This window comes from Arctopsyche grandis, chromosome 13, assembly GCF_051622035.1.
Source record: "Arctopsyche grandis isolate Sample6627 chromosome 13, ASM5162203v2, whole genome shotgun sequence".
Taxonomy (NCBI): Eukaryota; Metazoa; Arthropoda; class Insecta; order Trichoptera; family Hydropsychidae; genus Arctopsyche; species Arctopsyche grandis.
Window position 1 is genome coordinate 16,876,510 of NC_135367.1, and position 13,828 is coordinate 16,890,337.

A 13,828-nucleotide genomic window follows, 5' to 3' on the forward strand; every position below is an offset into this window, starting at 1 on the left:
AATTGCGATACTAAAATGTTTAGCCCCTCATATAAATCCCCATTGGTTGTATGTACATATGTATTACTGTATATAAAACATTTGGTTTAGGACTTAAATATGTATATAAATGGAAGTAAATTTTTCTCATTTCCTCGATTATTTTGATAACTTTTTACTAAAGGTAAATATTTAGGGAAAAATTTGATCTTGGTGCATTTATTTCATAATTTAGAATGAGTGTATTGAAATAACATATACCAATCGCTATAGTAAAATAAAATGTTTTCATTTTTGATGCCATGAAAAATGTTATGGCCAATTGACATTTTTTTTGGTTTCAATATGAATGATATTTGATGAGTTTAATAATAGTGGGTGTTAATTCAAAATTATAATATATCATTATTACCTATTATAATATATCATTATAATAGGTAGTCACGTGTAGTTTGGCTAGTCTGAACGAGTCTCCCAAGTACAGTGCGTCCGAGAAATATAGTATAGTAGACTGTGGAATATTTATCAATACAAAACGGGTCGGTGTCCACCAAAGCAAACACTAATTTGAGATCAAAGCGTGGAGAGGAGAATCTTGTGAAGATCGTTCGATAAATAATAAAAGTGCGGTGTTTGGATCGGAGTCGAAGAGTTTGAAATTATATTGAGGAATTTAATTGTTAGATACCTATTTGAAAATAAATAAAATAAGACGGAGGATTCGTTACCGTGAGACCGTGATTTTTACGCCAATCTCGCGCCTTTTGTGTGTAAACGACTAGGTCTTTTGAACGTTTCGAACAATTGTCTGGATTTGGATAGACCATAGCCAATAATGTTCGACGAATCTGATTTTTAACTTTATTTAAACGGTTGTGAAATATTTGATGCGTTTCATTCCATAATACGTACGTAGAATCAACTGTGAAAATTTAAATTAACAAAAAGTTAATAAGATATTATATAAATGGTGCTATGTAGTTTTTTATTGGATAGCGTGTTTGACATAGGATTTTTTAAATATTTATTCAAGTTATTTAAATTCCAACTCATTTATTGCGTGACATTTATCTTACTGACAACTTTAAATTTACATTACATATGTACATATATATATGTATTTGATATGTGTAAATATCATTAATTCGCATTGAAAATGATGCGATTTATATATTCATTTATTAAAACCTGAATATAAAATACAAAAAAATAGTATGATTCGAGTATTTTTCATCTAACTCTTTTACATTTTTAAATTACTGTAATTTGAATCTATTTAATGCATAGGTATAAAATTGAACGATATTATTGCATATCTTTTTGTGATGGTTAATAATTATTGTAAGCAGTGTCTATATTTTTCTTAATTATAATTATTAATACACGAGATGCAAGATTTTTGGTCCATGATGTCTACGAAATGTGCACGGATGGCGCAATTGAACGCTGCCAAGCAGCATACATTACGTGTGACCTATTGAGTCAATAATAACAATCTTCTTTTGTACAATTGAGTACACTAAAATTGCCTTAATATCGCATACAACACCATAATAATTGTCGGTATAGATTACACATGTATAAATATATGTACATATAAGTATCCATATTCGTGGGATATGTTTTACCGTTTCAAAGCTTGCGGTGCAAAGGTCTCGAGATGTTGCACAAAACCGGAGAAAATACCATTTTCCCCGTGTATATGTGTATGTAAGAGTGTGTTTTGAAATATTCCAATTTGCTCTTTCAGATTTGAGATAATATTATAGTAATTTGTTGCGTTGTATAAAATAAAATTGTGATAATAATGTATACGCTGCCGCCCGGTGCCGGTTTCCATAGCCAGTTTCACTTTGGTCCACCGACGGGAACTTTCGCACCGTTTCCGGGTCATCCCGGAAGTATCAACAATAATTATTGGATGTAAGAGTCCTCGAAACAGTAGTGACTATTTAAAATAGAAACGAGTTCGCTTTTTGAAACGTTCATTTTGTATATTGTTTCAGGAAACCGTCGGTAGACGAAGTCGGAAATCCCACATCAGTAAACGCGCGGTGAGTGCAAATTTAATTTTTTTCTAATTTAAATTGCAAAAAAATTAAATTTTTAACATTTGACACGAAACGATGTGGATAATGTGCGATAGTTCCTATTTTTTTAATCACACTTGTGGCGATTATTTACATATTTTGAGCATCTCTGTACGTGAGCGTTAATTAATTCCGTTCGTGTTGTACGAACGACTCGAATAAACTGGCATCTATCAATTATTTACACGTTTAGATTGAAAGCTTTTTACTAGGCGCTTACAAATAGATTAAAAAATGTTAAAAAGCACTCATCATTTATTATCTTGTGGTTCGGGGGTCCGTGTTTCAATGTCGTTAAATTATAATAAATTTTTAGAAGAAAATCTGATTTCCGTACGATCATATGTGTGGGGTTAGGTTTTCTTTATCCGGTTAAAGTAAATTGGAGACGGGGTAAAAAAAAGACATGAGGGTATATATGAGGAGGGTTTTTCGCTGGAAGATAGGCACCTACATTTTACTGCGCAGAGCTAATATGATTAGGGGATGATTTCCCGCCAATATTTATATTAAGGGATATGCGGGATCGGTACAATATCGCTAAATGCGATCCGCCAAAGGGAATATGCAGGGCGCAACCGGATTTTTTTTTTAATATAAAAACAAAATATTTTTCCATTTAGTAAAAGCAAATTTGAACAATTCCAAATATTGGTAAATTTCAGTATAAAAATAAAATGTTTTATTCTACTTTATTTTTATTATACACGTTTTCAATATATAAAATTTTATAAATGTGTACAGTTTTAGTTTTGAATTTTGATTTATTTTTTTAGAGTTTTCCTTTGAATTGAGCCATTCAGTTTGTGTGAGTGCGTATCTAATTGAGGATTAGCTAGGGAGTGACCACAGTCAAAGTACTAAATTTAGGGGAAGAAAATCCCTCGCTTCGTTACAAATATCTGCTTGATCAATACGGCCAATTTAAGTGTTTTTCATTCTTGTAAAAATAAGCCAAAAATTTTTAAAAATCTTTCTTTTTTTTACATACATATTATTATCATTAAGCTATTTTTCGTGTGATTTTGTTGTGTTTTCATCAAAACATATCAATTTTTATTCCAAATAAATGTACTTTTATAAAACATCTTAGAATTCGTACTTCAAATTGAAAATTGAATATGAGAAAGTATATATTTTAGTACCCGAGTTGATACGAAGACGTTTAGTTTTTCGGACATTTTTTAATTGATCATCACACTACATGTGTGCACTTTTATAGCTACATACATACATATATAGTATTTTTTTACTTTATTTATTTTTGGATAACGATATGTAAGGCTGAAGCGCATAGTTCATACAGCTTATGCTTGTAGACTTTGTTATCATTACAGTCTGAAAGTAAGGAAATTCATTGATTTTAAGCATCCTTCAGTTTTCACAAAGGAGATGAAGGGCCTGCATTGACTTAGGCACAATTTCGTCGTGGAAAATCCCGCGTTTTCCCAAAAGCCCATTCGCGCCTTCGATCCGGAATCGTCACGTGCCGGATAATGGAGGTTTTCGCCTGTTTGTTTTGACCCCAAAAAAGGCCTCGTCTCCACTGTCGCTCCTGCAACTGCTGGAGCACTTTGCTCCATCACGTCCGTCTTAAATACGTGTCGGACCGGTCCTCCTCCTCCCCCTCGGAGTCTGTGCAACCCCTGTTCTGGTGGTCCGTGATACAGCTGATCTGGAGGATCGCATAGGGAATGCCCAATTTGGCCGGTCCAGGGTGAACAACCTTTCATATTTCAGACCGGCACGTGCCTGCCGGGTCCGGGTGTACGCCTATTGAATACCCGATACCCGAAAATCGGGTACTCCAATTCACAAATTGCAACTGCTTCGATTGCTGCCTCGACCTTATCTGTTGTCGTGGACGTGCCGATGATGTAGCTCGTCGATACGATGGATCAATGAAACTATGGCCACAGTCGTCCAACAGATGATGACTTTATTATTGGTTTTTGTTTGGGCTACCTGTAGTAACTCAAATATCAAGGATTCATCCGCTGTGCTTAAACTTCGAATTACGCGCAAACCTGATGTAAGATTTTGTTCAGAAATGAAATTATCAGTTTTTTGTTTGACAAAAGTTCGTTTATATGTCACAATTTTCTTATATATTTGCTTTGTAAATATCATTGGAATTAATTAGGATTTCATTTATTATGGTTATTTACAGTACTTTTCATCATAACGTTGTTGCTATACTGCGAACTGACTGTAAAGTAGCTCATTATGTATGCGTCGAAACAATTAGCAATTTATTTCTCAGAACATTTCTCGGTTTCTTAAGCAATTAATTGCTCGTATACACATTCCTACACTTGCCTTACTGTGCTAAAAAAAATCCACTAGCCACTGTGCTGGACTCCAAGCGTCCAGTTAAAAATGTGTGATTTAAGTTAAAATAATGCAAATTCTGCAAACGTAAATTATTGTAATTAGCTATAAAAATCATTTTCTCATGTATTAAACATCAAATATTGTAAAATAAGTGCAAGAAATTAAGAAAATAACGGCTGAAAGAGAGCCGTCATTCCAAGGCGGATATCACTTATAAACTAATCGCTGAGCGCAGCGTATTGAATGCCCCCTTTTTCTCTCGCATCTGTGAGGCACATGCACGAAGGGCTTCCCGCGAAAATAATTATTTCTGTTGATATTTATCAATGTTTTTATTTTTTAACGATATAATTCGAATCATAGAGGTTTTTATGAAGAATACATAAAATATGAAGACCCTGAATATGAAAGAAAATATGAAGAGACACTCTTAGCATCGCCTGTCACAAAAAAATTCGTAACAAGAAACTTATCGAGCAATTTTTCACTAATAGCCTTCTGAAGTAACCAAGCCAAGCAATATTATTGTTACAGAGCTTCATTCTCTTTTCAATGATATTATGTAGTATTATTATTTCCATGCAAGAGATAGTCTCTATTTTGATACCCTACAAATGAACTTACGAATGTCAAAACTTATTAGTACAATATTTATACTCTAATTTTGATGTGGAATTTAAATTTTTAATTTTCAACGGTGAATTTATAAATGTATGGATGTATGTATATTTGTATGAAGTGCGAATTTGTTACTACATATTACGTAGACGTTTCAGAATTGCAAGATGTAACTTTCCCATACTCCGGTGGATCGATCGCACAATGAAAACATACCCTTACGATAGATATGGCGAAAATACAAAGTCGTAGATGTTTTACGAGTCTGTGAAAATCGGTAGTAGTACTGGAGTACGCGTGCAGCGTCGCAGTAATGGCGGACCTTGGTACGTGGGCGTCCCGACGCCTCGCCCAAGGCCCTCCCGCCAGAGGGGCACGTCCTGGACCGAGCGTGACCGGCCCTCCTAGACCCTCCTACCCACACACCCACCCACCCACCCGCCTCTTTCATCCCTCCAAAGATGATTCCGTTTTATTGAATGTTTGCGAACGTGAGCAGCGCCTCATGATGCTTTGTTGTTATTGCCACCGAATCTGGCGATCGATACTGGTTTCGATCGAACGTTTCCTTGTCTTTAAATTGTATACATACATATATACAAATATAATACTTTATAATCAGAATAGCAATACTGGGAAATTAATCAGGTGGACTGATTTTATAGAATTTGATTATTTGGCCTACCAACTTTTACTAAGCTGGCTTCGGAATGGTTGAATAATGTCGAGGTTTATAAGTGAAAAGTAACTCATTTAATACGTATGCATATTTTGCGGCAGAAGTTGAAATCATATTAGAGATATGGTGACCATATTTCCTTGGACTCAAAACGGGACTCTCCGCAAAAAAATTATAAAAATCTTATATAAAAAAAAGTTGTTGCACGTCCAAAAATATTATAATATGAAATTTTTGATTTATTTTATTTATTTATTTAATATACTTGGGGGAGGCGGCAAAACCGATAGGCCCAAGGGGTTTGAATAAAAATATTGTACAAATTATTATTTCTTTAATTTTTATTTCTACTTTTGTTAATTAATATAATTTTTACCAGAAAGTATATTTCTACATACAATAATGAAACAAAATTAAAAATGAAAAGTTTCATAATATTGTATTTTACAGTTATTTAAAATTCTTTACAAATTTAAGAACAATGCGATTTTTTTTCCGTAAAATGAGTCATGCAAAGAATATTTAAAAGTTATTATAAAATGAATAGATATTATTGTGTGTAATAATATTTTTTTTTGGGAATTAAATTGATTTGGTAGAATGTGGGAATTAAAACAATATCGAAAAAATAAAAGACAATCTTCTGTGCATCAGTGGAAGGATAAAACGGGGCAAATAAAACAGTTTTATGAAATAAAAACGACGGGACAATCGCACAGCACGTAAAAAACGGGACTCTCCCGGCCAAAATAGGACGTATGGTCAACCTAATTAGAGAGTAATTTTTTAAGTTTTACAAGGTTTATTAGTCAGACCAGAGCTGACAAGAATTCCTTAATTTTTAGTCCATTGAAAGGTTGGTGGTTCATAAAGAAGGTTTTATAGATAGGTATGCTTTCACTTTATGCTTCAACTTAAATAAATTAGTCTATGAAATATGTATACAACTTTTTAAATTAAAATTTGTTTTTTTTGCCATTAAAAATTATAAGGAAATAACCTTTTGGTAATTTGATAAAAACTGTGTGCTAAATTAGTTGAAAAAAAGACTAAGCTGTCGGAAAATGGAGACACGATAGTTAAATTGTTAATATAGCTAGCAGTATAGCTCGGTAGTTTCGTTAATCCTAACAACCAAGAGGTTCCTGGGCTCAATCTGTGGGTTAAACCTCGATTGAAAAGAATTTATTCTGAGTATTTCTGCTGTACTGCTGGCCAGACTCGGATATTTGTGTAACTCTTAGTAGATCGTTTCCCATCAGAGTTTGTCAATTTGTCTGATTTCTTTGTTAAAACGGTTTCTTATCAAATACGAAAAATCATTCTACGTACTATTTGAATAAGATTTTAAATTTATATATATATATATATATATATATATATATATATATATATATATATATATATATATATATATATATATATATATATATATATATATATATATATATATATATATATATATATATATATATATATATATATATATATATATATATATATATATATATATATATATATCATCATCATCATCATTTACAGCCATTCGCCATCCACTGCTGGATGAAGGCCTCTCCAACACGCTTCCACTCGTCTCTGTTTTGCGCAACACTCATCCATCTCATTCCGCACATTTTCCTAATTTCGTTCACCCATCTTCCTTGCGGTCTTCCTTTTACTCTTTTGCCTTCTCTCGGGTACCATTCAAGCACTTCTTTTGTCCACCTTTCGTCCATCCTCCTAGCTACGTGACCCGCCCATTGCCATTTCAATCTCTTCACTCTATCCACTATGTCCACTACCCTTGTCATATTTCTCACCCACGTGTTCCGCTTCCTGTCTTTCCTCGTTATGCCAAGCATACAGCGTTCCATACTTCTTTGAGTGCATTGGATTTTATTTTGCATCTTGGCGTTCAGTGTCCAAGTTTCACATCCATACGTCATCACTGGCAAAACGCATTGATCAAAGATCCTTTTCTTCAGGCAGAGTGGCATTTTTGATTTAAAAACAGCATTCATCCGTCCAAATGCACTCCACCCCAATTTCATACGTCTCTTTATCTCTTCATATTTACTACCAGACATGTCAATTATTTGACCTAAATATAAATAATTATTTACTACTTCTACTGGTTTATCATCTAAGGGGATGCTATCAGGCATGCAATAACTATTGAACATTAGTTTAGTCTTATCTACGTTAATTTTTAATCCTACTTTTCTACTTTCCCTGTCCAGCTGTGTTAGTCTGATAAGTAGGTCAGCTGAATCACGAGCTACTAAAACTATATCGTCTGCGAACCGAAGGTGACTCAAAAAGCGACCATTGATGCTTACTCCGGCTGTATCCCAATCCAATTTCCTGAAAACTCCCTCAAGCACCGCATTGAATAACTTGGGCGAGATTGTATCTCCTTGTCTTACTCCTTTTCCTATGCTAAATCTATCTGTACCTGAAAAAATTTTAACTGAAGCTGTGGCATTCTTATATATTGTAGCTAACAGTCCCACATAGGGTTCCGGCACTCCCTGTGTTTTTAGAGCGTTAAGTACTGCATTATGACTAACTGTATCGAAGGCTTTCTCATAATCGACGAAACCTAGGCACAGTGGCCGTTGATATTCGTTGGCGCGCTCGATTAGTTCGCCAACTACTTGGAGGTGGTCCATTGTGCTGAAATTTGCCCTAAACCCTGCCTGCTCTATAGGTTGGTTCTCGTCGAGGATATTCTTCAGCCTTTCTGTAATAACCTTCGTGAAGAGCTTGTAGACCGCTGAAAGTAGACTAATGGGTCGGTAGTTCTTGATATCGCTTTTGTCGCCTTTTTTGTGTATTAAAATGATAGTTGCGTTATTCCATCCTTCTGGTATAGCTTGGTTCTGGATGCATTTGCTGAAAAGCCTAGCTAAGATATTAATTAGGGGGGGGCCGCCACATTTTAGTAAGTCGATGGGAATATTATCTTCCCCTGGGGTTTTACCATTCTTTGCAGTTTTTAGCGCGGCCTCTACTTCGCTAGGCAATACTGCAGGAACCCTTTGGCCGTGTGTCGATTCCAGAGTGGGGAATTGGCCGTTGTCGTTCTCGTATAGTTTTGCATAGAACGTGTAAACTCTGTCTATGATTTCTTCTCTATTCCTAATTATTACTCCGCTCTCTGATCTGATTGCGATCATTTGGTTTTTGCCTAAGAAAAGATCCTGTTTGCACTTTTTCAGGCTACGGTTATTCTTAATGGTATTTTCTATTAGCTTGCTGTTAAAATCCCTGACATCCCTGACTATTCTCTTCTTAATTTCCTTATTTACTAGATTGTATTCTTGCTTATTATTATCCCTATCTAAATTCCTTTTATGCTTAATTAGGTTTTTTGTTTCCGCTGAAATTTTGCTTAATTTAATCTGTTTCCTGAAACCACCTAATTTCTTACCTGTTGAGGTTAGAACCGAACTAATTACAGTGTTCAATTCCTCGATGTCTGCTTCTGGGTTTAATTTCCCGTATCGATTTCCAAGTTCGAGTTCGAATTCCTTTTTCCTAGACCTTAGTTGAGCGAAATCTGGAGAGTTACTGCATCCTTTTATTAATTTCCTACGTTCGCAATTTATATTAATGGCCATCTTGGCACGGACTAATCTGTGATCGCTGCCTATATCTACTTTACTTAAAACACTAACGTCTTTAACGGAGTGCAGGGCATTTGTTAGGATGAAATCGATCTCGTTTCTGTCTCCTTTAGGACTCTCCCAAGTCCACTTATTGTTGGTGTTTTTCCTGAAAAATGAATTAGTGATGAAGAGCCTGTTGTGTTCTGCGAATTCTATGAGGCGATCGCCTCTGTCGTTTCTTTGGCCGGTACCAAAATTGCCTACTGCTCTTTCTGTGTTTGCCTTTTGTCCTATTTTTGCGTTAAAGTCGCCCATGATTATTTTAAAGTGGTGGCGGCTATTATCGTATGCGCCCTGTAGTTTTTCGTAGAAGTCTTCTATTTCCTCGTCTGGGTGGCTAGATGTGGGGGCGTACACTTGGAAGATTTGACAAGTGTACCTGCTCGAGATTCTTAATACTACATAGCATATACGTTCCGATATGTCGTTTATTTCTATAATATTTCTTTCTATTCTCTTATTGATAAGAAACCCTACTCCTCCTATTCTACCATTTGGTAGCCCTCTCCAGTAGAGACAGTTACCACTTTTTAGGATTATTTGGTTTTCCTGTTTTCGTCTTACTTCGCTAAGTCCTACTAAATCCCATTTGATACTTTCTAGTTCATTCTCTAATGCAAGCACACTTCCTTCACTCGATAACGTTCTTACATTGTACGTGGCTAAATACAGGTTTCTATTAGCTAAGCTATCATCCATCGTCACTCTTACCTTGTTGGAGGTTTGGATATTATTTTTCTCGCATTTATCCAAGATGTGTTGAGAAAAAGGCGGTACTTGAGAGAGATTTCCATTCAAGGAGTGAGTTCTTACCGCCATAAACTCTTCTCTGTGGTCAGCTTTGACATATAGTCATCCTAGGTATCACTTGGATCACTTATGAGTTATTACATGCCATTTAACAGGGTTACTTTGTAAGTGAAAGTAGTTAGTTATGATAATAATAGATTAGCAATTGTTATACTACTTTTTTACAGATCTTTATCGTGAGACGCCTCTTTGGAGACAACGGATTTATATATGTGAGTGCGGTTTGCAATTTAATATTTTAATAATAACTTTAGTAAAGTATATAAAATTACACGAATTACTTTAATATAATTTAAATATGAAAAAGAACTGATAGACAGTTGGGAAACACCGTTTCTGTTTGCTATTATTCTATTAAGTAAAGTTCGTTAAAGATTTTTGGCTGGAAGCAATTATGTGGAAGATTTATTGCTTCTGTGGGACCGACTTGGCTGGCGAAGGACCCTTTTTTTGTATTCAGGTAGGGAGATGTATCTCGTTTGACATCGATTTGACACAAAAATTAGCACAAAATTTTTCGAAATAACTGATATAAAACCGCTTTTTACGACCGATTTGCTGTTTATTTTTACACTTAAATTATACTAGGATGCAATTAGTAAAATAAGTGATTAGATGGTTAAGTTAAATTTCGTGCAATAGCCGGGTTTAAGCGAGTAATAGCGGGAGGAACGCAGAAGCACGTCCTCCTCACATGACACGAAAGACCGAACCATATATATATATATATATATATATATATATGTATATACAAGTTTAAAACCACAGTTGTCGCTTAGGGATAAAATCCATAATGGCATCATGATAAGATGTAATTAAAAAATATAAATTGTTTGACTGTAATTAAATTGAATCATATTATATGTAAAGTCAAAATCAATAAATCATGGGCTTTTCTAATATGTTGATTATATTTTATTTATAGTTAAAAAAAAATCATCATAAAACACATTTATTCCATGTATTTTATTTTAGAAAATTTAATAATTAGGTATAAACAATTTAAATTTTAATAATTGGCCATTCAAAAATATGGAAGATTCTTGTCACTGATATGTTTATTTGGCGCTAAATGGTGTGATTATTTATTAAACGTGTGCAAGAAAGTGCACCCGATCGAAACTAGACGGTAGTTTGATGTCGGATTTAGCCATATATAGGTCAGAATAAAACTGGCTCGGAGTGGCCTTCATCCAACAGTGGATTGGAGTGACGGTAGTGCGCCAGATGAGTCGCGTAGCACTTTTCGTACGTGATCGACGCCCATGAGAGGTTGTTGTCGTCGTCTCCGTGACCGTCCGTCTGTTAAGGCAGTGGTCAGTGGCGGCGCGTGATGGCGTCGTTTTCGTTTTCAAGTTCAGCGGCGTCATTGTCGATTCAGGGCCCGTTGGCCGGAGACGCGCCAATTCCGAAGACGTGTAATGCCCCGACTGGTACGTGCCACCGCATACGCCACGTGCTATCGCCACGTGCTCGCGCACCGACAACACAACCCGCCCACTCGTACTCGATGGATTCCTTCGTGGCGGCTTTCAAAAATTGGTCTATCGGAGTGATGTACGCAATGTAGTGGTCTGTGGTTGGTCGTGGAAAACTGTGCGAATGGTGTGTTGCGGTTTGATGATCCGAGTTGAGGTTTTGTTCAGTAACCTATGTACAAGTACATAATTTGTTTTTTTCACAATTTTGTGCAGGTTACAACCATACAAGTTACAACCCTTTATGTTAGGTTAGTTTTGGTTTATTATACGATTTCGAATTCAATACATTCTTATCTTCAATCAATTTATACAAGACCAGATCGAATATTATCAAAATTGTACATCATTTAAAGTTCAATTTAATGTAATTATACTAGTGTTTTTACTCGGCTTCACTCGGTATTTGTAATATAAACCACTTAAACATGCCTAATCTAATAGTAAACATTTTATTAAATTTATTTGAATAGTTTTATTTTATTTAAATTTATTTGAATATTCATTTGTTCGATGACGTCACGGATTTACGAACCAACAATACTTACATACATACTTAAAAAGTCTCGCTTGAAATTATATATGAGATTTATGCTAAGGAATAATATACTATACATTCATTTTAAAATTGACGATAAAGTTGATATAATATTTATGAATTTACATAGTTTGTCGATTTCACCACAGTCTATAGTATATTTATCAAGCTATTATACTAACATTTTTACTTTATCTATGTACGTAGTAACAAAAGATGAAGTTTTGTGATCATGCGAAAATTCTAACTCGCGATTTTGACTGATTCGAACTCAGAATGGATCACTGATCACGTTGTCATGTTTTTATTTTCCATAAATAAATGCCGACAAACTTTTTTTGAACTATTTTCATTATATTTACGGTGATTGAGTTAAATTTCTCAAGTTGATTTTTTGAACATTTAATTATGAAATGTAAAAGCTATTAGCTAATTACTCGACCACAATTTTCCTGATGATAAAAATCAAAATCTCACTTAAGTTCAATTCTTGATTGATTACATCCTTCGACGCTGCATCGATCCGAATTGCAGGGGTCAAACTTGCATCCATTTGGGGTGGTATATAGTTGGAGGAGAGAAGGGGCAGGGGGTGAAAATTATACTGCCGGTTATGGCTGTCGATAAAATGAACTTTACGATCGGTCGGTCAGCCAGACCTGGACTTATCTCGTTAAATATTCACTACTCGAGAAGTTCCCTGGAAACTGCCGGACGGCAACACTTGTGTTTTATTTATTTGGCAAGAAGTTTGACGTCGTGGTAGTGGACGATCGGGGGGGTGCATCTGCAATATGGTTGGAGCGAAAATAATCCATCATGAAATTTACGACCGTTAAAGGGTTACATTTTCGATGTTTAAAATTGTCTGCGCATAATTTATTCAATAAAAAATGAATATACATAATTGTCGGTACAAAATAAATACGCAAGAAAGTACCCAGTGTGGTAAGGTTATTCAGCTCACGAGCGCTTTTCCGTTCGAATGTTTTATTACCGAAGTTTTCCGATTTTCCGACGCTGGTCTGTGTGTCTAAGCCGGCAAGGCGAGTCTGTATCTTGTTCCGTTGCCGAAGTTTTCATATATTTTCCCAAATTACCAAGACTTGCATCGGTCCAGTCTATTTTTGGACTTGGGACACTTACTCGTACTGAATGATGTTAGTGGGCTAAGTCCGTTGATTTAAATATAGTACAAATCAATTAATCGTTGAAGTAATGGTGATATAGTATTCATTTTAATCATACATATGTACATATGATACAAAAGTGTTGAAAATAGATTTTAATTAAATAATTTTTAATTTCAAATTGATTCCGACATGTACAGCTTTGGATTAGAGCTATATACTTAAATATATCCTTATAAGCCAGAAATCACTTACTAATTTATTATATTTAAAGTTGACTCTTCTTAATAGTCAAATAAGCCAGCAGCATTGTTTGGTGGTTGCGCTAATGCTAACCACCGAGAGGCTGCCGAGTTCAATCTCGTGGGTTGACCTCGATTGAAAATAATTTATTCCTAGTATTATCTGTAGTGCTGCTGGTCAGACTTGGATATTTATGACTCCAAGTCAGAGTTTTCCAGTGTTGAAACGGTTCCTCATCAAATTGGCAAAAACCATCCT

General features: G+C 35.0%; 1 protein-coding gene across 1 annotated transcript in view; it reads left to right on the forward strand.

The window, feature by feature from the left end:
• Window positions 1-13,828, forward strand: part of trh (PAS domain-containing protein trachealess) — a 236,811-nt gene that overhangs the window by 78,789 nt on the left and 144,194 nt on the right. Inside the window, exon 3 of the mRNA XM_077444969.1 lies at window positions 1,986-2,033. Coding sequence (XP_077301095.1) covers window positions 1,986-2,033 — 48 coding nt within the window. The remainder of the gene's footprint in view (window positions 1-1,985; window positions 2,034-13,828) is intronic.